This window comes from Trichomycterus rosablanca, chromosome 5 (genome assembly GCF_030014385.1).
Source record: "Trichomycterus rosablanca isolate fTriRos1 chromosome 5, fTriRos1.hap1, whole genome shotgun sequence".
Taxonomy (NCBI): domain Eukaryota; kingdom Metazoa; phylum Chordata; class Actinopteri; order Siluriformes; family Trichomycteridae; genus Trichomycterus; species Trichomycterus rosablanca.
This window is the reverse complement of record NC_085992.1, coordinates 7,254,782-7,281,814: the sequence shown is the minus strand read 5'-3', so window position 1 is coordinate 7,281,814 and position 27,033 is coordinate 7,254,782. Positions and strand designations below refer to the sequence as shown.

Below are 27,033 nucleotides of genomic sequence, written 5' to 3'. Positions count from 1 at the left end.
GATCAGTGTATATTTCTTTTTGTTTGGGGATATTGAGCCACAGTACTGTTATGCCTTGATTAAGCATCATGCAATTGCATTCATTTTCAAAATCTTGCAGGTATGGGGCTCTGTCTGGTGCGTATTACAGTAATAATAGTGCTATAATGTAGTGGTCAATCTAACATTTGTTATAGGCTACAGCTTAAGAATTATTGACCCAAGCTAATAAAACAAAAGTTGAAATTTGTGTAAATTCACCTAACTAGAGTAAGATGCATTTATTTATTCATTCATTTATAGTCTGTTTTATCACAGCTTTATCTTATTCAGGGTCGCGGGGGGTCCTATTTACCGGGCGTAAGGCTGGAAACACCTTAGACAGGTCACCAGTCCATCACAGGGCAAACACACACACTCATACCTAGCAGGGACTTTATCTCCAATTATTCGGACTGTGTGTCTTTGGACTGTGGGAGAAAACCGGAGCACCTGGAGGAAACACACAGATACAGAGAAAATGCAAACTCTAGACTGAAAGGACCTTGATTAAGCATCATGCAATTGCATTCATTTTCAAAATCTTGCAGGTATGGGGCACTTTGTGGTGCTTCTGTAGCGAGGCGTGGCCTACCCCATTACAGTAATAATAGGGCTATAATGTAGTGGTCAATCTAACATTTGTTATAGGCTACAGGTTAAGAATTACTGACCCAAGCTAATAAAACAAAAGTTAAAATTTGTGTGAATTCACCTAACTAGAGTGAGATGTATTTATTTTTTTATTCATTCATAGTCTGTTTTGCCACCGCTTATATCTTATTCGGGGTCCTATTCACCAGGCGAAAGGCTGGAAACACCTTAGACAGCACCTTATTCGGACTGCGTGTCTTTGGACTGTGGGAGGAAACGGGAGCACCTGTAGGAAACCCATGCAGACACAGGGAGAACATGCAAAATCCATACCGAAAGGACCTGGCTTGCTCCACCTGGGAATCAAACCCAGGACCTTTTCATAGTGGAAAGTTTTGAAGAGTGGTGAATCTACCCAGGAGTGGCCTGCTGATTTTTTTTCCAAAGGCTCAATGATAACTCATCCAGGATATTGCGAAAGATCCTATGAACAGTTCAATATCCTATAAAATCTACCACACTGGGTTTGTAATGAAAAAGATCAGAGATAAGCATCATCTCCTACAGTGTTTTCTGAACAGGAGTTTAATGTTGAAGTCACATTAATCTGCTCTGGAAATAAAACCTGAGGACATGGTTGTGAATCTCAGGTCACAGGTGAGCTGTTCTGTATGTGAATATTTACTATATGGTGTTAGTACTGCTTTAAGGCAGGCTCTCACCGGGTGAAGGGAGGAAGGGGCAACACTCCCCCGATGCTGCACGGATGCTCCAGCTTGACATAATGAGGGCACTGCTGTGCACTCCTCCCTACCTGTCCTGTGGGAGTCTCCTCACATCATGTGACCAGCTCAGCCTCCCATATTTAATGGCCCTTGTACTGATCATGTGACCTCCTTCACTTTCTATATTGCCTAATATTTTCAGTGATGACGTATGTGACGCTCTCAGTGCTCTACATTCTGCTATCCCAGAAGGCATTGCCGCTCTGCATGCCACAGCTTTCCTGGTTTGTTTTGCAATATAGAGCAAGCTTATGCTGTGCTGTATTCGTATTAGGCTGTTGTTATACACTTAAGTTATATTACTATTACACATTGATATCAAGTAAGTACACTGTATGGCCAAAAGTATGTGGACACCTAGAACAACATCCCATCGGAAAAGGCTTCTCACAAGACTTTAAAGTATGTCTGTGGGAATTTGTGAAGATATTTATGGTTGGCCCCTGCTGTTGGTCAAGAAAGTCTCAGCTGATGTTCCAGTTCATTCCAAAGCTGTTCAGTGGGGCTGAGGTCAGGGCTCCATTCAGGCCACTGAAATTTCTTTAAACCAAGCTTTACTTCATGTCTTTATAGAGCATGCTTTGTGCTAAAGCAAGGCTGGTATCACACACGCTTTGAGAAAAAAAGCATGTTTACCAGACAGAAGAGCTGGCAAATCTGTAACAGGGAAACTGTAATATATAGAAAGACTCTCACCTGAAGCGAATTTATGCTAATAAGGCGCAGATGACTTGTCAATTAAAATCAACAGACACATCAATCATATGATCTTCCATACCCCCTCTGTTGGCCAAACATGGAGAACATGACAGGCAAAAGGCAGGAAACACCCCTGACATCACAAAGCAGACACACACACACACACACACACACACATTCACACCTAGGGCAATTTTAGTTGCTCCACTTAACCTGACTGCATGTATTTGGGCTGTGGGAGGAAACCAGAGCACCCAGACGAAACCCACACAGACACAGGGAGAACATGCAAACCCCACACAGAAAGGACCCAGACTTTTCCACTTGAGAATCAAACATAAGGTGGTTAATGAAAATAAAATGAAATTAATAAATCTAAAATTTACACTTAGGGCCATTTATAGTATTTCCAGTTGGCCTGACTGCATGTCTTTGGACTAGCTAATTGTTTATTATAAATAACTAATTGAATTCATTGATTTAATATAATTATTGCCTGGTGTCTATTAATAAACTACATTATTAATGATATTCATTAATTATGTTTATTAATAAGCTATTAAACTGTATTTCCTAGTGACATTTTGCCACCTGTATTACATTATATTATAGTATATTATATTATATATACATGATGGTCTGCGGCTCTACTTGGTTGCAATTTAAAATAATTGGATATGACTAGATTGGCAAAGTGCAATGATTTATGTATAATTACTAAGTAAGTCATTGATAATAAACATCATGTTTGTCACTGTGTAAAGATTTAAGATTGTGGAATATGAATGTTAATATAAGAGAGTAATTGCTAAACATACTGTACATAATATAATGTGTGTATTTTAGGAGGCAGGGGGAGACATCAGGGCCGGACCAGTGCCACCAAGCAGAAATAAAACACAGATTATGTGATTTTGATTAAACAGAATGAGAAATGATTGAGGAATGGAAACAGAGCACATATTGGCACTGGTTTATGTGGAGCACTAGTCTCGTTGGCGGCAGTGGGGGGTGTGCATGAATGTTGGCCACAGTGGGGGAGTTCCGGTGGAAGAAAGACATAGTTATGCCAGTTCAGCCGTGTGCTAGCGGTGCCATATGGAACCTCACAATGCATCCACTCCCTCTCATGCCTGATTGCCTGGTCTGAGGGAGCAGAAATAATAATCTGGCACAGTGAACCACTAAGAATCAAGCCGAACACGTCACAGTATGGCTGCTAAAGGTGGAAAAAATATGGCCACATAATATGGGCAAAAATAGTTGCTCTTACCTAGTCACCTAGTTACACCTGTGATGTTGACTAAAATTATTGTAGTTTTTCTATTTGTTGTTTTATTTTACTACAGAACTGTTAATCCCCGTAACACTTCTACAAATTACCTATTTAATTTACACAATGACACACAACATTACAACAATTACAACTTTACAACAGTGGTATTTCATGTTCACTTTTCATTTCTTATTTATATATTTTTCTATAGTTCCTATATTGCACAAAAACACTGCACATTTAAACCCATAATGTGAATAGAGAGAGAGTGAGTTGCGTGTGATAAAAATGTCTTATTGTATTTTTCGTGCACTGTGAGTATGCATGTAACCAAAAACAAACTCCTTGTATGTGTGAGCATACTTGGCCAGTAAAGCCTGATTCTGATTCCTCAGTTTTCCTCAGTTTTTAGCTCATTCTTTTTGGCATGGAAGGTGTTAAAAGCTAATTTCTTACCTTAGCTTTTGCTCAGAGCTCTGTATACACTCTGTCTAGTAGGATCCTGTTTAAGCATTTCCAGGGGAAGCATTTCCATGTCTGGCATCACCTGAAGCTTCATTATGGCAAATAATATAAAAATCACAATAATGCTGTAAAATACACAAAATCTCACAACTTCAAAACCAATTATGTGTTTGCTATATTTTTTGCAGTGAAGCTTATTTTCTACATTGACAAAGATTCATTTTGTCACATACTTTACTCTTTTTACATTATCATTTGATAAATTTCCTAACACATTTTAAATTAAAAAAGGCTCGGAACATTTCATCTAACCTGCTCTTACCTCTGTAACTGTAAATATGTAACTGTAAATGTTATCAGGGTTTCGAGGGTTTAAAAGTTATTTTAAGTTACAAATAATTATATGCATTCTAGATGTGTTTTGTTTTATTGGTAACCTTTAGATTGGCTAATTCTAAAAATTTTGTTTTTAGGTGAAGTTACTTCTCACTGAGACCAAGTTCTTCTAGGAAAAAAAGTTGATGTTTTAAATATTAGGCCCCAGACAGTTAAGCAAGTCGCATTAAATTTTTTTTTCTATTTTATTTATGCATTTTCTCCCATTTTAGCGTAGTCAATTTGTCTTCCGCTGCTGGGGGATCCCTGATTGCAGTTGAGGTGGGTATATTGCTGCTCACGCCTCCTCCGATCGTGTGCAGCCCTTAACGGAACCCTTTTTTCACCCATGCATTCTGCACAGCCGCCTCTATATCTGCCAATCAGGGTCCTTACACAGCGTTTGAAGACCCCACCCACATAGTTCGGTCATCCCGCCCTAGCAGAAACGTGTCTGCTGCAGGCACTGCCAATTATGCCCGCTAGATGGCACCCAGCATATTTGGCTACTATGAAAGATAAAGTATATTCGCAATATTTTTTTTCGGCTGCTCCCATATTCAGGGTTTGACACAGTGGATCATTTGGGTCTGCTTACCTGTTCTGGCACAGTGTCCGGCACATATCCTTATTTATGCACCTCTTAATGGCTAGGCTGTTTGAAAATAGCCCTCCGCCCCTGCTAAGCAGAGTCTTCATTGACACTTATGTGTGTAGTTGCTCGATCAGTCAGTAGCACAATTGAGATCCAAACCCTCGTAGTGGGCTAGCATATTTTACCTCTGTGCCACCGGAGTGCCCAAAATTCCTCAGAATATTGTGATGCAAATAAAGACTGTACTGTACAATCCCTCAATCTTTCAGAAACTGACGAATGCAATGCCTTAAAGAGAGAACATATTTTATAATCTCAGTATTACCAGTAAAACATGGATGATAATGAATTTAGCTATGCAGCTTAAACATTGGTGCAGCGGGAATAGCTGGAAGTACTTAAGCCTGTACCTGGATTGATTTGACCCAGTGGATTTGTTAGACGGTGTGGGTTTAGTCTAGTCCTGCTGTGATTTGAGCCTGTTGCTGCTCCTGGGGCAGATACACACCCCAAAGGAGCATTCAATTATACAGGTCAGCCCCATTTAAGCAGGACTCGATTTGATTATAAGTCTGCTAAAGCATGGAGTAACGTAGAAAGCACTCTGTACAAAGTGCTTTTATGAATTGTCCAGCTGTTCTGTGTGTGAATCAGGAAGGGCTAGTTTAGTGGAGTAACGGCTTCAAGCTAATGTAACACAGCGCAAGTCCATCAGTATCAGTGTCCCAGCAATACAAATAAATCATGTTGGATTAACACGGGAACTCTGAGGCTAGCTGCTGTCCCTGTATTCTCTGGGGAAACCCTAGCAGAGTAGGGCTAGATTTACACTTGTATTGGGAATACGGTAGCACTGATGTTTGCTTTTGCATGTAGGCCCTTTCAAAGCCCCCCTCTGAGAGCGCTGTATGTAGTGTATGAGTTATTGCCGTACACATTAGCATGAAAGCAGATTAAAGAAGTCGTTTTGCTAAAAATACCTTTATATCTCATATTATCATCCCAGAAGTAGTCAAGTAAAAGAACATATTTGGCGATTCAAATTATATAGGGTTAATAAAGCTCATTAAGTCATAGAAGTCAATAGGATGCATTTTCATAGACACTCACCACACAGAACATAGGTCTTGAATTTTAAATAAGTTTAAAGGTTTACATACGCTGGTATGTGTCGTGCATTGTAAGTATCATCTGTCAATAGAAGTCAGTCTACCAGTAAAGATTTGACTGTGCCATTCTGCCATAATATAGATGCATCCTTTACAATATGCTATTAACTGTTATAAACACAACACTGTTCATCTTAAATTTATCAGGCCAAACTACTTTATATATTTTTATGTGTAACCCTAACCCTTTGTCATTAAGTTTTTTAAGTGTTTTAATGTAGTGGACTATAAATCTTATTGTATCACTTTTATGATAAAGCAGTTCATTCATTTCCATTCATTCAGTTTGTGCTTGAAGGAATGGAACGAACACACACACACACACACACACACACACTCACACACAGCAATTTTAGTAGCTCCAATAAACCTGCCTGTGGGAGGAAACAGGGCTCCCAGAAGAGACCCATATGGACACAGAGAGAACATGCAAACTCCACACAGAAAGAACACAAACTGCTTTCCTTGGGAATCGAATCCAGGACCTTCTTGCTGTGAGGCGACAGAGCTAAAATGAAATGAATAAATCTTAAATCTGATAAAATCCATAACTGAATTTTTAATAATGTGTAAAAGATGCCTGGAACCTCCTTCCTCTAAACAGTTCTGCAACTTTTGAAAATTAGATTGTCATTTCTTGTATCGGCAAGCACAGTATCAATATTAAACATCAAAGTGGCACAGTCATGAAGGAAGGAAAAGGGCCTTCCCCAAACTGTTGTCACAAAGTTAAGAGCATAGAATCGATTTTATAAAATTGATTCCATACAGGTGGCAAGGTGGCTCGGTGTGTAGCACTGTCGCCTCACAGCAAGAAGGTCCTGGGTTCCCCAGGCGGGGTGGTACGGGTCCTTTCTGTGCGGAGTTTGCGTGTTATCCCCGTGTCTGCGTGGGTTTCCTCCGGGAGCTCCGGTTTCCTCCCACAGTCGAGAACATGCAGTTGAACATCCGGTTGATTGGAGACACTGAATTGCTCTATAGGTGAGTGTGTGTGTGTATGTGTGTGTGTCTGCCCTGCAATGTACTGGTGTCCACATACTTTTGGCCAAATGCTGTATAACAGATTCGGTGCTAATTAGACAGAAGTGTTTAGGAATCTGTGTGACAGTAAAAGCAGTTTCTTGTTCTTATTTTGAAAATTCAAACCATAAATGCTGTATAATGTTTCAGAATCACAGTATGAGTCCAGCTGTTATATAATATTTAATAATAAAACAAAGATGTTAATTATATTAGTGCTACTTGGATTGTACAATAACTGAACTACAATGAATTGGTACCAGATTTCAAAAAATGAAAAAATTCATCTCACTAAGAAATCAGATTACTGTTCGATGTAAACATTTAAATGATCCATAATTAACTGACTGAAGTGCATGTAAACCCAGTAATTATTTATAATTGCATGATTCTTGCAATCATCTGATTATTTTGTGCATGTAAACGCGGTGTTAGTTGCCCTTTTTCTGACCTTTGACCTGCAGGCAGTGCTTGCTGGGGGTCACGGTGGGGACAGGAAGAGCAGTGTGGGGTACACTCAGGAGGAGTGATGCTGTCATGTAGGGGTGGGGGGATGAGGCACAGACATGAATGATCTCTCTCTCTGGGACGGGGCTGAATGGTTGGCAGATGTTCGTTACATGATGTGGATACTGTATTCTCAACTGTATGGATTGTTTAAAGGAATGCTTTTACGATACAGGAGATGAACATGTAATGGACAACGCCCCAAAGTAAGTCAGGCTTGAAGCATCGATGATTTAATTAATATTGATTGTTGACATTAAAATCTGATATCATTTTAATTGTGAATGTATTTTCCGGTCATTCTGATTCATAACTGCATTACGAAGTTCAGTAACTGTTTTTGATGACAGAAGGGTGAATATTGTGTAGGTGTATAATTGTTGTGCTCCTGGTGTGTACTGTCAAGAGAGATCTGGGCTGTTCTGGCTGAGAGACAGAACTAGAAAAGGCAGGTGAAGTAGGAATAGGGAAGTACATTCAGGACATGTGGTAAGGTTCTACACTGACCCACTCTGTGAGGAACACGGTCCAGTGAAACCACTATGTTTTATCGATTTTTCTCTGGAAATCGTTGTATTGGTTCTGTCCCCTGAAAGCTCACATTTCCTTCAGTCTCAGCACCAATCTGGCAGCCCATCAACTTCACCCACACCCATGTACTAGTATTAGCAGCTTTATTTTATATCATAACAACTAGCTCATGTTTCTTTATGTGCCATTTCATGAACTCCAGCTTGATCTTAATGATGATTAGATGTACATGATACTATATAAACTGTATAGAAATGTTTTAACTGTAGTGTGGTGCTCAAGCAGTTGCAACATGCACAAATACGTATATTTGGCATGGTGATGTCACAAATAATTTTGATGGCTTACAGCTCTGGTTACAGCCGTACATCCTAAAAACATGACAGCAGTTGGATTGTTGACTTGTAATTACCCTTATGTGTAAGTGTGTATAAATGTGTGGGTGTGTGATGTCCTTGTGATGGACTGGAGTCCTTTACCAGTAGAAGTCACATTGTGACCAGTATTTCAGGATAAGCTATGATCTTACTGCAACCTTGATCAACATAAACTTGCTTTTAAAATGTGGACAGTAGAGACAACTCACATTTATTATTTTCTTTTAGCTTTTTTACAAACATTTTACAGACTTTTAGGTTTCATTAAAGAAAGAAATATATTAGGCAACATATTTTATTTAGATTTACTTAATTTTTTTATTTTAAAGTACATTTTCTTGTAAAAATGCATGACTACATAAACTGGTGTAGTTAATGGCAACATTTTGTCTCACTATTTTTATTACTGAAAGAAGTATGCTATAGATAAGTGGTCCCCAACCACCACGCCGCAGAATGAAGCTGAACAGACAAAACATGAAATATCTTGGGTTGTATTCTGTCTGTAATGATTTTTTAAATGTGAATATCATATTACATATTGTCCCAAATTGTTCTGATTTGGGGTTGTATATGTTCAGAATCACGTTGGTCATTCACTATAAATAACTTCTGCTGAGAATTAACTGTCACACAAATGATTGTGATTATGATATTATCATATCTGTTTTATATCTTATAATCAATTATTCATTGCATCAACCTGGTGGAAAATAATTAGAATACCATGTTTGGAAATTCAGTAACTAACTGTTTAAAATGTACATTGCTTATTAGTACTATAGTTGTTTTTGTTCATTCCTCATAAACATATGTATTTATTTAATGTTTGTTGTTTTTTCTCTACAGTATGCACCAGCAGTTATCCAGCTATAAGGAGCAGGTGCGGCGGATAGCGCAGGAACCTCAGCAGCGACAGCAGGGCCAGCACAAGGATGATGCACCCACCTGTGGCATTTGTCACAAGACCAAGTTTGCTGATGGCTGTGGAAACATTTGTTCCTACTGCCAAACCAAGTTCTGTGCCCGCTGTGGGGGAAGGGTCTCCCTGCGCTCCAACAATGTAAGCCGCACCTTTTTATACCTTAACCTGTCAGACTTTTTCTGCTGGATTTAAGCAAAACTGAGTTTCACATTTTCTAGCCATGTTTGTGTCTCTATTTGTCTATCTTTTTTATTCAGTTCATATGCTGTATGCCCGCACTGTTATCAGAAGAAGTGTCACAGGAACATATGTCTACACTAATCAGTAAATCTAGAGTCTAGGGTAATGATCAGCATCATTTGAAACGTCCCCAATGCTGCGGCCGCTGACCTTGTTCCTACTGTTTCTAAAAAGAAAGCATAAACTCTTTATAAAAACACATTTTATCTACAGTATTACTGTATTATTAAATGTTTATACTCTTTTTGCCTGCTCGTTTCCATTTACCTGTGTCTGACTGACTGATGTGGGGACATTTAATCACAGCAGAGATAAGAAAGCCAGAACCAAGCAGAAAGGTTAATTAGGCATTACTCAGTGGAGATGAGGACCTTGGTCAGCGGGGGGTCACTGTATGCTCTCATCAGGGGGCTCAGTCTGACTCGTCATCTCTGCGGGAATATTGATGCCACTGGCAGGGAAACCCCAGAAATGATGCCTCTCTCCCAGGGCGTGATATTTACCCTCTCTAGGCCAATTTTCCCTAATGCTTCTTCCTCTTAGTCTCTGCTGCTAATTATTGTCTGTCCATACAGAGTCACCAAAACAAAACTGCTTGGTTTACCATTAAAGGATATTTTTATTAAATGTTTATATTAGCCTGGTTTAGGTGGTTGGATTGGTGTTTCAGAGACCTGTGGAAAATTTGAAAAAGCTACCATCCACAACAAAAGCTTATGTACTTACTGATCACTTCTGTAGTATTAGGCCTCTAAGACCGTCCTCAAATAGGTGTGGTCAGAGCTTAATTTCTTCTTTTATGATAAGATGGTTTGATGCATACAGTCAAATAATTTTAATAATCAATGAATGTACTGGATGTCATGTTAGTCTTTAAATTTTAATGATTTCTGCAACTGTTGTTTTCTGTGACTGAATGACTGGTGCACATACGTATCGGTCTAAAAGAGGTATATCAAAAAATAGATGCATGGGTTTATTTTGGGTTTTCTGCTAGGAGAAAAATACAGAACAGCAAAACTCTGGTTGGATCTTTAAGCCTTGTGCTTATACAGAATTACTTACAGGGTCACCAAATGTGGTACTTCAGGAAGACCATCCTGAAAGTTAAATTTTTTGGATGGTTGAATGGTTTGAAATGGTGAGTGGCACTGTTGCCTCACAGCAAGAAGATCCTGGGTTCGATCCCCAGGTGGGGCAGTCCAGGTCCTTTCTGTGTGGAGTTTGCATGTTCTCCCCGTGTCCGTGTGGGTTTCCTCCGGGAGCTCCGGTTTCCTCCCACAGTCCAAAGACATGCAAGTGAGGTGAATTGGAGACACTAAATTGTCCAAGACTGTGTTTGATATAACCTTGTGAACTGATGAACCTTGTGTAATGAGTAACTATCGTTCCTGTCATGAATATAACCAAAGTGTAAAACATGCTGTTAAAATCCCAATAAACAAACAAACTTTATATAAACAAACAAAGCATATAGTGTTGTAAAGCCTGCTTGACTGTGCACAATTACCCGTGTTTAAGCAGCTGTTAATTTATGGCAGACTTGTTTGACCATCCAGACAAAACTCTACTTTACACAAATGTTTGTACAGGTGATCTTGAGACTTAAGGTTGCTTATAAATGCCTCATTCCTGACTTTTCTATGCTTTGCTTTTTGAGATCTGTACAGAGCTCCCCAGGATTTCCAGTTGTAATTCTGTGGCTCATTTTTACTTACAAGTGTATTTAAACTTTCAACTTCAGCTGTATAAACAGGGTTCCAAAGCAAAAACTACCATGATATATAGTATGCAAAATTTGTTCATCACAAATGGCATCATACTTCTGTTTAGTATGCAGAGGCTCTGCGTTCAGTTGAGGCCGACCAAAATGCAGTGTTAAACAATATATAATGTTGAACAATGGCATTTCCATTTAATAACAGTTAGATTAATTATAACAAAAAATAAAGCGTTAATAAAAATACATTGCCATAGATGGCAGCAGGGTGGCATATCAGATAATGTGGGTGTCACACCCTGCAGAATCCTGGAGACCTGGTTTAAACCTCACCCCCCAGGTAATATCTGTGTAGATTTTGATATTTACTCAATGTGTTCTCATAAGTACTTAGATTTCCTCCCACTCTCCAAAACATGTCAGCAGGTGACAAATGCCATCCAACGGATTTGTGAGATTTTCCATGCTCTGGACCCAATGTGTTGGGCTTTGGACCCACCGTGGCTCTGAACGGTATACTTAAAAAGAACAAATGAATAAAACCGAATTTATGATGAACTATGAACTTTCTAGGGGTTCAAAAGTTTGATTCTGAAGCATTTTTGATGAAGCATGAACCAGACTTAGTGTCATACTTTCTGTAAGAGTGTATTGAGCTGACAGAATAAGAACAGATTAGCACTGTGGGGGCAGATTGAAAGTGTACAGCTGGTCTTGTCTGTGACTGATATCAAGCCAGGAGGTCAGAATGTGATGTGGGATGAGCTGATGTGTCCTGCTTATGGATGGAAGCTGCCCATAGGTTACTTTTGCTAAAAGGAGCATAGTGAGTTTCTCTTAGAACCTTGTTACGTCTTAATAATAAGAACAGCAGCTTAATAATGGAGTCACTGAAAGACTGAAGGTTAAACACGAGTGCTTTTACATGCACACTAATAATCAGATTAAGATCAGGTTCTGGAAGTAATCTGATTATTCAAATGTAAGAAGGCATACTTCGATCATCTTGATTCGATTAAGGGCTTATTAGGATTATGAGTAATTCGATTAAGATACCTGGGCTTCTGCCCAATAATCAGTTCAGATTAATCTTGTATACGGGTAATCGTCTTGCTATCGAATTTCTGTGTCTGCGCATGTGTGGCTGAAGAGATGATTCAACAGAGGTATTAAAAACTACATAAGGTAAAGAACTAAACACTGGCACATACACTGCGTGTTGATGGGCTGGTATTTACATTATAATGTTGCCTGAATACACACAATCAATACTTCCACACAACATAATACAAACTGTCTGTGTTGATGTGTGTCGGGTTTCACATTATAAGGTGTAAATGTGCCTGTCAAAATACATACATACAGAGTGTAAAAATCTGTATGCAGGTGGGTCTGTATGTAGATTTTTGTTAAAATTGAAGGGGAACAAAGACTGTGGGTCCATGAGCGAATAAAGCTTGTACTTTTGGTTAAAACAGACCAGTTAAAACAATGAAATGAATACCTCCAATTCTACAGTATATGGAGCAGGTCATTTCTGACATTAATTTTTTTTTAATTTTGGGTTACAATTTGTCTGCCTTGTTGGCCAAATCATTCACTTCTTAAGTGATAAGCTGATTAACAAGTGTGTAAACTCAGAGGTATAATCAGAACAGAGCAGGTATTATTTAGGTGGTGGATCATTCTCAGCACTGCAGTGACACTGACATGGTGGTGGTGTGTTAGTGTGTGTTGTGCTGGTATGAGTGGATCAGACACAGCAGGACTGCTGGCGTTTTTAAATACCGTGTCCACTCACTGTCCACTCTATTCGACACTCCTACCTAGTTGGTCCATCTTGTAGATGTAAAGTCAGAGACGATCGCTCCTCTATTGCTGCTGTTTGAGTTGGTCATCTTTGAGATCTTCATCAGTGGTCACAGGCTGCTGCATACAAGGTGCTGTTTGGTTGGTGGACTATTCTCAGTCCAGCAGTGACAGTGAGGTGTTTAAAAACTCCATCAGCACTGCTGTGTCTGATCCACTCATACCAGCACAACACACACTAACACACCACCACCATTTCAGTGTCACTGCAGTGCTGAGAATGATCCACCACCCAAATAATACCTTGTGTGGTCCTGTGGGGGTCCTGACCATTGGACAACAGCATGAAAGGGAGCAGATGGACTACAGTCAGTAATTGTAGAAGTACAAAGTGATTCTATATGGTCAGTGGAGCTGATAAAATGGACAGTAAGTGTAGAAACAAGGAGGTGGTTTTAATGTTACGGTATTTGCATATGGTTGTCTGTGTGTGCAGTGTACTATGTGAAAAATGACACGGGTAACTAGTTCTGTGATTTTTGTTTGACATGTTTCTGTTTCTGTGTGGCTTATTTTGTCTTTGCTTTGGAAAATGTCAATTAGACTTTTTTTAAAAGCGTTTTTATAGTCTTACTTTTACTGACCCGTGAACTATCTTTATTCTCTCACTGATTCACCATTGAATTATCCATAGTAAAGGTCGAGTAATAAACTGTACTGTCTTTAAATGTCCTGTGGGTGGCAACAGACCTGCAAACTTTGATCTTTGATCCGTTCTTACAAGCATGGTCAGGAACTGGAAAGAGGGTCCAAATCAAAATTTCTAGTCTAGTGAGCTTTTAGTATTAAACTTATTACATTGTTTTCATTTTCGTTCAGTTTTGCAGATACGTTCAGAAGTTGTTATTACTACATGCAACAAATCAAGATTCTGTGAGTTTGGTATGGATATTAATGAGTTTCTACATGTGATGGGACATGAAACCTGTTTTCTCCTTGCATCCCAAGAGAGTTCTAAAGCTCTCAGATAGTCAGATTCAGAGAAAAGAAGGGCATCTATCACTTTTTAAAGAATGTGAAATGGTGCACAACTTGAATTCAGTTTGCCAAACCAATTCTTTTTAACTGTTTTATCATAATGTACACATAATGTACCTGCATGGTCAAAAGACATGCAGTCAGGCCAGGTGAAGATACAAAATCGCCTGTGTGTGCATGTGTGTTTGCCCTGTGATAAACTGGCAACCTGTTCTGGGTGTTTCCTGCTTATTGCCTGGTAAATTGTACCCGCCGTGACCCTGAATAAAATAAAGCGGTGGTAAAACAGATAATGAATAAATGAATGAATGTGTTTGATACCCTGTAATGGACTGACACTCAAGTGTGCATGCCAAATGCCTCATGCCAAGTGATTCAGGGAGGCACCAGACCCATCTCAACCCTGACCAGAATGAAGCGGTTACTAAAAAAATAAATGATTTAATAGTGCATTACGGCAGCAGAGCAGTTGGTAGAATGGGTGCTGATCAGCAACATGGGTCCAGTGGACTTGGATTTGGTCCTCAGTTCAAGTTTAAGAATTTGGCAGGTTCCCCTCATGTCTGCATGGGCTTCTTTTTAGTAATCCATTTCCTTTCATTTGCCAAAAACATACAGAAGGTGTATGTTTTTTTACTCCCGCTATCTGTGAGTAAATGTTTGAGCATCTGCTGCTAGTTTAATACTTTAATCTATGATAAAGATTAAATTATGACGCACTGTGATTTGATTATATTAATTATATACTGTGTGTGTATATATATATATATATATATATATATATATATATACAGTGTATCACAAAAGTGAGTACACCCCTCACATTTCTGCAAATATTTCATTATATCTTTTCATGGGACAACACTATAGACATGAAACTTGGATATAACTTAGAGTAGTCAGTGTACAGCTTGTATAGCAGTGTAGATTTACTGTCTTCTGAAAATAACTCAACACACAGCCATTAATGTCTAAATAGCTGGCAACATAAGTGAGTACACCCCACAGTGAACATGTCCAAATTGTGCCCAAAGTGTCAATATTTTGTGTGACCACCATTATTATCCAGCACTGCCTTAACCCTCCTGGGCATGGAATTCACCAGAGCTGCACAGGTTGCTACTGGAATCCTCTTCCACTCCTCCATGATGACATCACGGAGCTGGTGGATGTTAGACACCTTGAACTCCTCCACCTTCCACTTGAGGATGCGCCACAGGTGCTCAATTGGGTTTAGTTCATCACCTTTACCTTCAGCTTCCTCAGCAAGGCAGTTGTCATCTTGGAGGTTGTGTTTGGGGTCGTTATCCTGTTGGAAAACTGCCATGAGTTTTCGAAGGGAGGGGATCATGCTCTGTTTCAGAATGTCACAGTACATGTTGGAATTCATGTTTCCCTCAATGAACTGCAGCTCCCCAGTGCCAGCAACACTCATGCAGCCCAAGACCATGATGCTACCACCACCATGCTTGACTGTAGGCAAGATACAGTTGTCTTGGTACTTCTCACCAGGGTGCCGCCACACATGCTGGACACCATCTGAGCCAAACAAGTTTATCTTGGTCTCGTCAGACCACAGGGCATTCCAGTAATCCATGTTCTTGGACTGCTTGTCTTCAGCAAACTGTTTGCGGGCTTTCTTGTGCGTCAGCTTCCTTCTGGGATGACGACCATGCAGACCGAGTTGATGCAGTGTGCGGCGTATGGTCTGAGCACTGACAGGCTGACCTCCCATGTCTTCAACCTCTGCAGCAATGCTGGCAGCACTCATGTGTCTATTTTTTAAAGCCAACCTCTGGATATGACGCCGAACACGTGGACTCAACTTCTTTGGTCGACCCTGGCGAAGCCTGTTCCGAGTGGAACCTGTCCTGGAAAACCGCTGTATGACCTTGGCCACCATGCTGTAGCTCAGTTTCAGGGTGTTAGCAATCTTCTTATAGCCTAGGCCATCTTTGTGGAGAGCAACAATTCTATTTCTCACATCCTCAAAGAGTTCTTTGCCATGAGATGTACTCACTTATGTTGCCAGCTATTTAGACATTAATGGCTGTGTGTTGAGTTATTTTCAGAAGACAGTAAATCTACACTGCTATACAAGTTGTACACTGACTACTCTAAGTTATATCCAAGTTTCATGTCTATAGTGTTGTCCCATGAAAAGATATGATAAAATATATATGAAATGTGAGGGGTGTACTCACTTTTGTGATACACTGTATATATATATATATATATATATACAGTGTATCACAAAAGTGAGTACACCCCTCACATTTCTGCAAATATTTCATTATATCTTTTCATGGGACAACACTATAGACATGAAACTTGGATATAACTTAGAGTAGTCAGTGTACAACTTGTATAGCAGTGTAGATTTACTGTCTTCTGAAAATAACTCAACACACAGCCATTAATGTCTAAATAGCTGGCAACATAAGTGAGTACACCCCACAGTGAACATGTCCAAATTGTGCCCAAATGTGTCGTTGTCCCTCCCTGGTGTCATGTGTCAAGGTCCCAGGTGTAAATGGGGAGCAGGGCTGTTAAATTTGGTGTTTTGGGTACAATTCTCTCATACTGGCCACTGGATATTCAACATGGCACCTCATGGCAAAGAACTCTCTGAGGATGTGAGAAATAGAATTGTTGCTCTCCACAAAGATGGCCTGGGCTATAAGAAGATTGCTAACACCCTGAAACTGAGCTACAGCATGGTGGCCAAGGTCATACAGCGGTTTTCCAGGACAGGTTCCACTCGGAACAGGCTTCGCCAGGGTCGACCAAAGAAGTTGAGTCCACGTGTTCGGCGTCATATCCAGAGGTTGGCTTTAAAAAATAGACACATGAGTGCTGCCAGCATTGCTGCAGAGGTTGAAGACGTGGGAGGTCAGCCTGTCAGTGCTCAGACCATACGCCGCACACTGCATCAACTCGGTCTGCATGGTCGTCATCCCAGAAGGAAGCTGACGCACAAGAAAGCCCGCAAACAGTTTGCTGAAGACAAGCAGTCCAAGAACATGGATTACTGGAATGCCCTGTGGTCTGACGAGACCAAGATAAACTTGTTTGGCTCAGATGGTGTCCAGCATGTGTGGCGGCGCCCTGGTGAGAAGTACCAAGACAACTGTATCTTGCCTACAGTCAAGCATGGTGGTGGTAGCATCATGGTCTTGGGCTGCATGAGTGTTGCTGGCACTGGGGAGCTGCAGTTCATTGAGGGACACTTGAATTCCAACATGTACTGTGACATTCTGAAACAGAGCATGATCCCCTCCCTTCGAAAACTGGGCCTCATGGCAGTTTTCCAACAGGATAACGACCCCAAACACAACCTCCAAGATGACAACTGCCTTGCTGAGGAAGCTGAAGGTAAAGGTGATGGACTAAACCCAATTGAGCACCTGTGGCGCATCCTCAAGTGGAAGGTGGAGGAGTTCAAGGTGTCTAACATCCACCAGCTCCGTGATGTCATCATGGAGGAGTGGAAGAGGATTCCAGTAGCAACCTGTGCAGCTCTGGTGAATTCCATGCCCAGGAGGGTTAAGGCAGTGCTGGATAATAATGGTGGTCACACAAAATATTGACACTTTGGGCACAATTTAGACATGTTCGCTGTGGGGTGTACTCACTTATGTTGCCAGCCATTTAGACATTAATGGCTGTGTGTTGAGTTATTTTCAGAAGACAGTAAATCTACACTGCTATACAAGCTGTACACTGACTACTCTAAGTTATATCCAAGTTTCATGTCTATAGTGTTGTCCCATGAAAAGATATAATGAAATATTTGCAGAAATGTGAGGGGTGTACTCACTTTTGTGATACACTGTATATATATATATATATATATAAAGTAGTATATATAAAATATATTTTTAATATATAGAAATATTTTCCCTGTCCCAACTTTCAGACATCAAATTATAAATGTGTTTATATTTACAAAATACATCATATAATATGTATCATTTGTCAGTGAAAAAATTGGAATTTTTTCTTGGTATTTTTGTCAGTTAATTAAAGAATCAACAGAATGAACAAATCACAGATTGTTTTTATTGCATTTTACAAAATGTCCCAACTTTTCTGGAAATAGGGTGTGTAGCTAAACGAACACAATGTGCTGAATGTTATTGTCTACATTAAATTAGGCTTCACAGAACTTTTGCTCCACTGAAGCTGGTTTGGACTGTGGAGATCCAGCAGAGCTTTTTTATTAAAATAAATGTGATGCAGTGAGGCAGAAATTCAAAGGAACCCATCCTGTAGCTTACTCAGACTAAAAGTCAAGTTAAATGCAGCCATGAATTGATTTAAATGCACTCAAGTACTAAAGATAGAAACTCTCGTTTTAGTTTAGTGGCAGTATGACCTGCTCCTGCTCAATAGTTTGCATCATGTGCATCACACTTTCTCATGGGAAACTGTTTAAAGTTAATCATAGCCCTGGCATGTGCTTCAGTCCTGCTGATAAAACCACTGAAATGCAATCCAGCCCTCATTATTTCTGTAATGATCAGAACTGCCTTTCTACATTTCTGAATTCTGAATGGTGCACCTGACACTTGGTATTCTGTGATTATTTTTATTGGATCTGTTTGATTTTGTGGTCAGCTAGACTGGATTTGTGCTGGGTATTTTTATAGCTTAATGTTGATGGCATAAAAAAATAGACTAATGTGTCATTTTCTCTAAGAGCAACGCCATGAAATGATTAATATCGATTCCTTCCTTCCGTGTTTGCATCAGGTTATTGACTGAGACTCAGAGAACTGTTTCTGCCTGAGCATTAACATAGTAAAAGACAGAAACAATTGTAAAAAGCATCTGTTTTAATAAAGGATGAACATTTTAGCCATTTTTATTATCTGTTTGATTATCTTAAGTGATAAATAAATAGTATTCAAATTACTGAGCAAGACAAAATGCCATAATAGCAAGTATTAATTATTACAACAAAGCAAATAACATTTGTTTGGAACTTTATTCAAACGAAAAGGTCAAAATGGATATAACTTATCTGATTATGGCTGAATCTCAGTTGCCATTCTTTTGTTCTGTAAATGTATAAATAGATTGTAGAATGGTAAACTATGTAGAGCGCTAACTTGTATGTTTATTAAAATGTCTACTTCAATTACTGTGTTTAAAGAGGAATAGTAAAAGAGTCATACATAGTGTAGTGTACACGATCAGCCATAACATTAAAACCACTTCCTTGTTTCTACACTTACTGTCCATTTTATCAGCTCCACTTACCATATAAAAGCACTTTGAAGTTCTACAATTACTGACTGTAGTCTGTTTCTCTGCATACTTTTTTTAGCCTGCTTTCATCCTGTTCTTCAATGGTCAGGACCACCACAGGACCACTACAGAGTAGGTATTATTTAGGTGGTGGATCATTCTCAGCACTGCAGTGACACTGACATGGTGGTGGTGTGTTAGTGTGTGTTGTGCTGGTATGAGTGGATCAGACACAACAGCGCTGCTGGAGTTTTTAAATACCGTGTCCACTCACTGTCCACTCTGTTAGACACTCCTACCTAGTTGGTCCACCTTGCAGATGTAAAGTCAGAGACGATCACTTATCTGTTGCTGCACAGTTTGAGTTGGTCATCTTTGAGATCTTCTTCAATGGTCACAGGACGCTGCCCATGGGGCGCTGTTGGCTGGATATATTTTTGGTTGGTGGACTATTCTCAGTCCAGCAGTGACAGTGAGGTGTTTAAAAACTCCATCAGCATTGCTGTGTCTGATTCATTCATACCAGCACAACACACACTAACACACCACCATCATGTCAGTGTCACTGCAGTGCTGAGAATCATCCACCACTCAAATAATACCTGCTCTGTAGTGGTCCTGGGGGGGTCCTGACCATTGAAGAACAGCGTGATAGGGGGCTAACAAAGCATGTAGAGAAACAGATGGACTACAGTCAGTAATTGTAGAACTACAAAGTGCTTCTATATGGTAAGTGGAGCTGATAAAATGGACAGTGAGTGTAGAAACAAGAAGGTGGTTTTAATGTTATGGTTAATCTGTGTATAATCAATAATCAATTTAATATTAATAATACTGTAATGTGACAAATGCGTCAGCTGTGCAGAGTATAGTATGGTGCTTTAGCATCCCAAATTATTATAGTTTGCCTAAAAGTGAGAAACAGATGGCACATAAATGTAAATAAACTGTATAGAAGAGCTACATGTGGCAAAGTGAAGACCAGTGTTTATCCTGTGCATTGTAGCTGAGTGGCTTTGGGCCGGTGAAGTCATTGTTTTTGTTGTAAGCTCATGTCCCCAGGGGAATGTGACAGCACAAAGAAATGCAAAATACACATCCAAGCATGGCTGATTGAGAAAGTGTATGAGGCATGTGCTTGCTTTATTCATAGGTTCATTGATCTGGTTAATTCAGTGAAAATCCAGTGTTTGGAAAAAGGAGCCAGGCTAAACTTATCATGATATTGATCCCGGGATGCCGGATGCCTTATCCAGTGTAGGATGTATGTCTTGGTAAGAAAACAGTGAGGGCCGGGGTTTTGTAACATCAGCAGGGACTCATGATAAATTATTTACACTATTGATTCAGTATTTAACAATTGAAATGCCCTGTGTATGAGGGACGAGTGAGTAAGTGTTTGTAAAGGCGGTCAGGGGGCGGGCGTCTCCAGGCGCTGATATACTGACTCATTAGAGCAAATGGACAGTAATCTCTTTTGTGGCAGTCTTTCATCCTTACCAAGGATTTATAACATGCTGAGTTATGGGGCCAGCTCTGCCCGTTGCTGCCCCCATAAGTCAAGCTGTCAAAGCTGGCGAGCCTGCCCTCCGTCCAGCCTCTCTTTCCGCTCCGCACTGCTCCTGCCACTCCATTTATCTCACCTGTTTGGCTGCAGCTGACAACGCCAATAGGGGAGCTCAACTCCGCCTGGCTCCATCTCAACAAGCAATGGAAATGAAATGGTATTAAAGAGTTGCAGAAGTTGATATGGCTTGCATTGATGTATGATTAACACTCACGGCTGCTGCGCCAGCACACGGCACCTCGTGAGCCAGACAAATTAAAATGAGCAAAACAGCCGGCCAGCTTACAGAAAATTGACTGATATCACTGGTAGTTTTGTTTCTTTTGATACTGGGGTCAACCAAAGGTTTTCTATAGATTTATTCTGAAAATGATTATAGGAGATATTAACCATATGTCCCAATCTGATTTCAAAATCAATGTAGGTAACAGCAACCAACCTGACTTACCACAAGCATGTTATTAAAATATATAACAGTGTAATTGTGATGTATAAGCATATACATCACAAAATCATTAATACAATATAGACATTTTGATTTCATATCAGCTAAGCAAGTTAAATCAGTACCCAAAGATCAGTAACAATTACAGAAGTTTGGAATCCCCACCCATTAGTTATAATTAAGGAGAATGATGATTAGCATCTGAGTGGCCGTTTACTTGCCTGCTGGTCTGTTTTTTGTCCTCTCTACTGATGTTGATCTCCACCCTGACTGAGGAGAGCCGTGACTTACACACGCCCCCTCTGACTGCATCTTTTCACCTGCACAAGGCGAGTTCATATGCGGATCAGCTTTGTGTACGGAGAGTCACACCCTGCTCCACATTATCCCTTGTCTCTGTACAGGCACCATCAATCAGTCAGCAGAGGTCGTAATTGCATCAGTTATGAGGTCCTGTCCGGCTCCCACCCTAGAACAACAGCCAGTTGTTGTTTGTGTAGGTGCCCAACCTGACAAGTTTGAAATGTCAGCTCTGGTAGAATTTATTTATTTATTTATTTATTTATTTATTTATTTATTTATTTATTTATTTATTTATTTATTTATTTATTTATTTATTTATTTATTCATATATTTTTATTTTAACTGCTTAATCCTGTCTTCATAATTAGAGCCAGAGTTTATCACAGTGCAGCCCACAATCACACATTTCCTTCATACTCATTATAAGACAAAGGATGACTTTTGATTACTTTATTGTTGAATAGACAATTTGTTGTTTGTTACTATTTTCTAGGGCTGGCACCGATCCGATATTCTGTATCGGTATTGGTCCGATATTGGCCCAAATCTCTGGATCGGATAACGAATAAAAGTGGTATCGAGTCAGCCCTATTATTTTCAAAAACATAAATCACTACAAATACTATGAAGGTCGCTGACTTTATGGATTTTAAGTCTTTATTTATACGCTTGGAAGCGATTTTTCTTTATACAGAAGTGTAGAAGGTGGCATGTTGTGACAGCTTAAAAACATGATTGCAACACATTAAAACCTAAAGCCTCTGTTATTTTACTGTAGCTCAATTTTGCTTATCCAGCCATGAACAGTGACACACTGTGATCTTTCCCCATGATGCTTTCCTTACCAACACAACATTTCTGTAATTTTTTACTTAAGAGCATTATGACAGCTCAGACAGTCTCCATCTGCACATCTCTTTAACAGACACTAACTGTATGTGATTAGATTCACTTTATTGCATCACCGACACATAGAGATTGATTTTTTATTCCCAGTCGAGTATAAAAATAGCCTATTCTCATAGGATGTTTTAAAAACTGAGATGTATAGAAATATCTCCTGTTGAAGGAAGCAAAAGAAAAACAAGCATGTCTGTGTAATCCAGTATCATGTACCAGATAATTCATGTACGCATGCATTGTGCTACTGATTTTATTGTTACAGTACATTAACTGATGCTAAAAGTCACTCACTCTCACTCACTCACTGTCTTAACCGCTTATCCAGTTGGGGGGGGGGTGCTGGAGCCTATCCCAGCTTTTCAATGGGCGCAAGGCACACAATAACACCCTGGACGGGACACCAGTCCATCGCAGGGCAGACACACACCCATTCTCCTATAGGGCAATTCAGTGTCTTCAATTAACCTGACTGCATGTTTTTGGACTGTGGGAAGAAACCAGAGCTCCCAGAGGAAACACACACAGACACGGGGAGAACATGCAAACTCCGCACAGAAAGGACCTGGACTGGAAAACTGGAACATACATTTGATGATGGAGTTGATGATGTGGACTTGGTCTTATTTGAAATTATGTTATTAAGTAAAAAGAAAATCTTTGACTTCTTGGTTGTGTATTTGTGCTTTTTGATTGTTGTGTTGGATTATTTACTGGATTTACAGTGTGTTGATCAGATCAGTATTGGTCAAAACTAAGCATTTTGGTAGCACAGCGGGATATTCCGCTAGCACACCAGCGCCGAGATTCTGAACTCCTTGGTTTGAAACTCGGCATTGCCATCGGTTGACCATGTAGTGGGCACAATTGGCAGTGCCTGCAGCAGACACGGTTCTGCTAGTGGGGGATGACCGGACTATGTGGGTGGGGTCTTTAAACGCTGTGTAAAGACCCTGATTGGCAGATAGAAAGGGGCCTGTGCGGAGTGCATAGGTGAAAAAGGGTTCCGCTAAGGGCTGCATGGTCGGAGGAGGTGTAAGCAGCAATATACCCACCTCGACTGCAATCAGGGATCCCCCAGCAGCGGAAGACAAATTGACTACACTAAATTGGGAAGAAAATGGAAGAAAATGCAAAAATAAAATAGAAAAAAAAACTAAGCATTTGGTGTCAGCATTGTATTTTAAATAAAAAAGTACAATTGTGAAAACCCTAATGGAAAGTAACATCACTACTTGCATTACTATCTAGGAACAAAAATGCTCAAGAATTAATGAAGTTTATTTTTTAAGTACAACCTCTTTTTGTCTCTCAATCTTTTACACACACACACAGACTCTGTAGACACACTGTAGACGGTGTCCTACATTTTGCATCCAGAAATGGCTAATGGTGCTCTCTTTTCTCCCCTGAGATGGCTTAAAAGTGTATAACAAATTGCCTTTATGGCTTACTTAAAGACCTTTGAAGTGATACGCAGTCTGCCACGCCACATAAGAAAAAACTATTTTTCCGCCTCATCCTACTTGAATTACTTTTAGTTTTAGTTACCATACATTAATGAATATACACAGGCTATGTCATATAAAGTACATAAAGTAATTTTTAAGGTATTTGAATTTGTTTATAAATACATTATATATTGAAAGTTATTTTTATACAAACATTTTTTCATACACCTCACTCATGTAGAATTGTGTTGTTGGTGGAGCGGGGATCAGTGTACTGGTTACTGGTATAATCCTTGCAGGATGATACTGGGAACATATGTTACAGCTGGAGATTCTGTAACTGATGTACTTTAAATTAATATGAAGCTCAGAGCTAAGATTTTGAACACATCGTTTTGAATCTCAGCTCTGCCATCCGGCTGGGCTGGACGGCTACATGAACAACAATTAGCTGGACCAGGGTTCCTTTATAACTGATGCAGCTACGGGGTGTGACTCTTCATACACAAAGATGATCCGCATATGAACACGCCTCGTGCAGGTGAAAATATGCAGTCGGTACTGCACATGTGTCGGAGGGGGCGTGTGTCAGTTGCGGTGCTCCTCAGTCAGCAGTGGAGGGTAGAGGACGGTACAGAGGAAGCGTAATGCAATCAGGGTAATTGGATACGACTACAGTAGGGAGAAAATTGGGGGGGAAATTGCACGCAAAAAATAAATAAGAATTAGTATGAAGCACCACCAGGTCTGCAAAATCAGAGCATAATTTGTTTTCATGGTCTGTAGCACCCTGATCTACCTTTCTACCCTCCACACAAATAATTTTGCATGTTCTACCTGTGTCCACGTGGGTTTCCTCTGAGGTCTCCGGTGTCCTCTCACGGTTTCCCAAGTCTTAAATTGCCCTAAGCATGAGTGTTTGTGTGTGTGTGTGTGTGTGTGAGAATGTGCACAATGAATCAGACCCACCAAAACACGGTGATAAAACAATGAATTAATGAATAATTACTGAGTGACAGTTGTAGACTGAACTTTCCAATGATCAGATCACTAAAGTACATGCAAACCCACAGATCAGATTATTAGCATAATTGCTCAGATTATTGATTATTGCAGTTGTTGGGTGCAAATAAATGTATACAATGTTGGTTGAGACAATAAAACTACACAAAAGAGCCCAAAGTTGCCCCAGAGATAAGACAGTTCATGTCTGGTGGACATAAAACCGTTCAGAGGAAAACGGCTTGCTTTATGCAAAATGAATTTGGAACTTCCTGTGTTTAAAGAGTGGGAGATTGGAAACTAGGACAGGAGCTCTGATAGCAGGTGGCATATGTGAACACTCTGTTATCCTGCTATAACCACAGAGTGTCTTTGCTTGGCACAGATATGAGCAGCAGAAGGCTCTGGGTGTGTATATGTAGGTGTGTGTATATAAGAGTTCTTCTTTGGCAATGTGCTCGTGGGGGTTTTAACCACCAGAGCTACGCAGCTAGCTAGGAAAATGTTTCTAGACTCCTGATGGTGCCGACTGGGTGGCTGCCCGGATAAATATAGCCGCGTTTCTGTCCCCTCCTCAGACTTCTAACACTTCGATCAAAAGCAGTATGGAGGAGGAGGGAAGGAATAAAAAAGTGAAAATGTGGGATGCGTCAGGGTCTTTTGTGTTCTCTTTTCAGCAGCTTGAATTCAGCAGAGACTAAATAGAGATACTGGGAAAGTGATGGAGAGACCTATTGACGCGTATGACTTTCATCATGACTCAAGCGGTTCTCCCATTAGGGAGTTTAGTCATTGCCCATGCTGATGGTCATATGCCTTTATCCAACAGCCTGATAGCATGCTTTCAGTATCCGTGTCATGTCTGTTGGACCTTTACAAACCGGAAAACAAGTAATAAACTTAGAACTCATAATTATAGACCATATTAAAACCCAAACAACTGATTAATCATTTACAGTCAATGCTGAAAAACAATTTGTGAATGTTTTAATAGCAATTTGAACCTCCGTCATCACCTGTAACAAAATTTCTAGCTGCTGATCAGCCTGGTAAACACAGATTTTGCTTTTTTTTTTTGGACTTTCTTGCATAAGCCGCCCTTTTCAGCTCATACACTACATCTTAATTTGGTAGAGGTTTGGGCTAAACACATTGTTATTTTTTAAAACAATTCAGTTGTTGATTTACATTGTAATTTACTTGTTGTAAATGCTGTCATTGTGTTTTTGCACCATATTATTTCTCTTATGGACCATCACCTTGAAATCTTTAATCAAACTGATTTATCACAGGTTTAATTTGTATCACAGTATTTTTAAGATTCTGATGGTTTCACGGTATATTACAGTTTTTTTTTTTGTTTGTTTTTTTGTAAGACTGGGACGTGTTATATGTTTGTGGCTTATTCTACTGTCATAAGTACATAGAATATACACCGATCAGCCATAACATTAAAACCACCTCCTTGTTTTTCACACTCACTGTCCATTTTATCAGCTCCACTTACCTTATAGAAGCACTTTGTAGTCTACAAATACTGACTGTAGTCCATCTGTTTCTATACATACTTTTTTAGCCCCCTTTCTATGCTGTTCTTCAATGGTCAGGACCCCCACAGGACCACTACAGAGCAGGTATTATTTGGGTGGTGGATCATTTTCAGCACTGCAGTGACACTGACATGGTGGTGGTGTGTTGGTGTGTGTTGTGCTGGTATGAGTGGATCAGACACAGCAATGCTGATGGAGTTTTTAAACACCTCACTGTCACTGCTGGACTGAGAATAGTCCACCAACCAAAAATATATCCAGCCAACAGCGCCCCGTGGGCAGTGTCCTGTGACCACTGATGAGGGTCTAGAAGATGACCAACAAGATGAGCGATCGTCTCTGACTTTACATTTACAAGGTGGACCAACTAGGTAGGAGTGTCTAATAGAGTGGACAGTGAGTGGACACACTCCAGGACA

At 39.9% G+C, this 27,033-nt stretch overlaps 1 protein-coding gene across 1 annotated transcript in view; it reads left to right on the top strand.

Annotated features, from left to right (window-relative positions):
- LOC134314833 (regulating synaptic membrane exocytosis protein 1-like) overlaps positions 1 to 27,033 on the top strand; it is a 92,795-nt gene that overhangs the window by 23,727 nt on the left and 42,035 nt on the right. Inside the window, exon 3 of the mRNA XM_062995592.1 lies at positions 9,261 to 9,474. Within this exon, the coding sequence (XP_062851662.1) occupies positions 9,261 to 9,474 (214 nt within the window). The remainder of the gene's footprint in view (positions 1 to 9,260; positions 9,475 to 27,033) is intronic.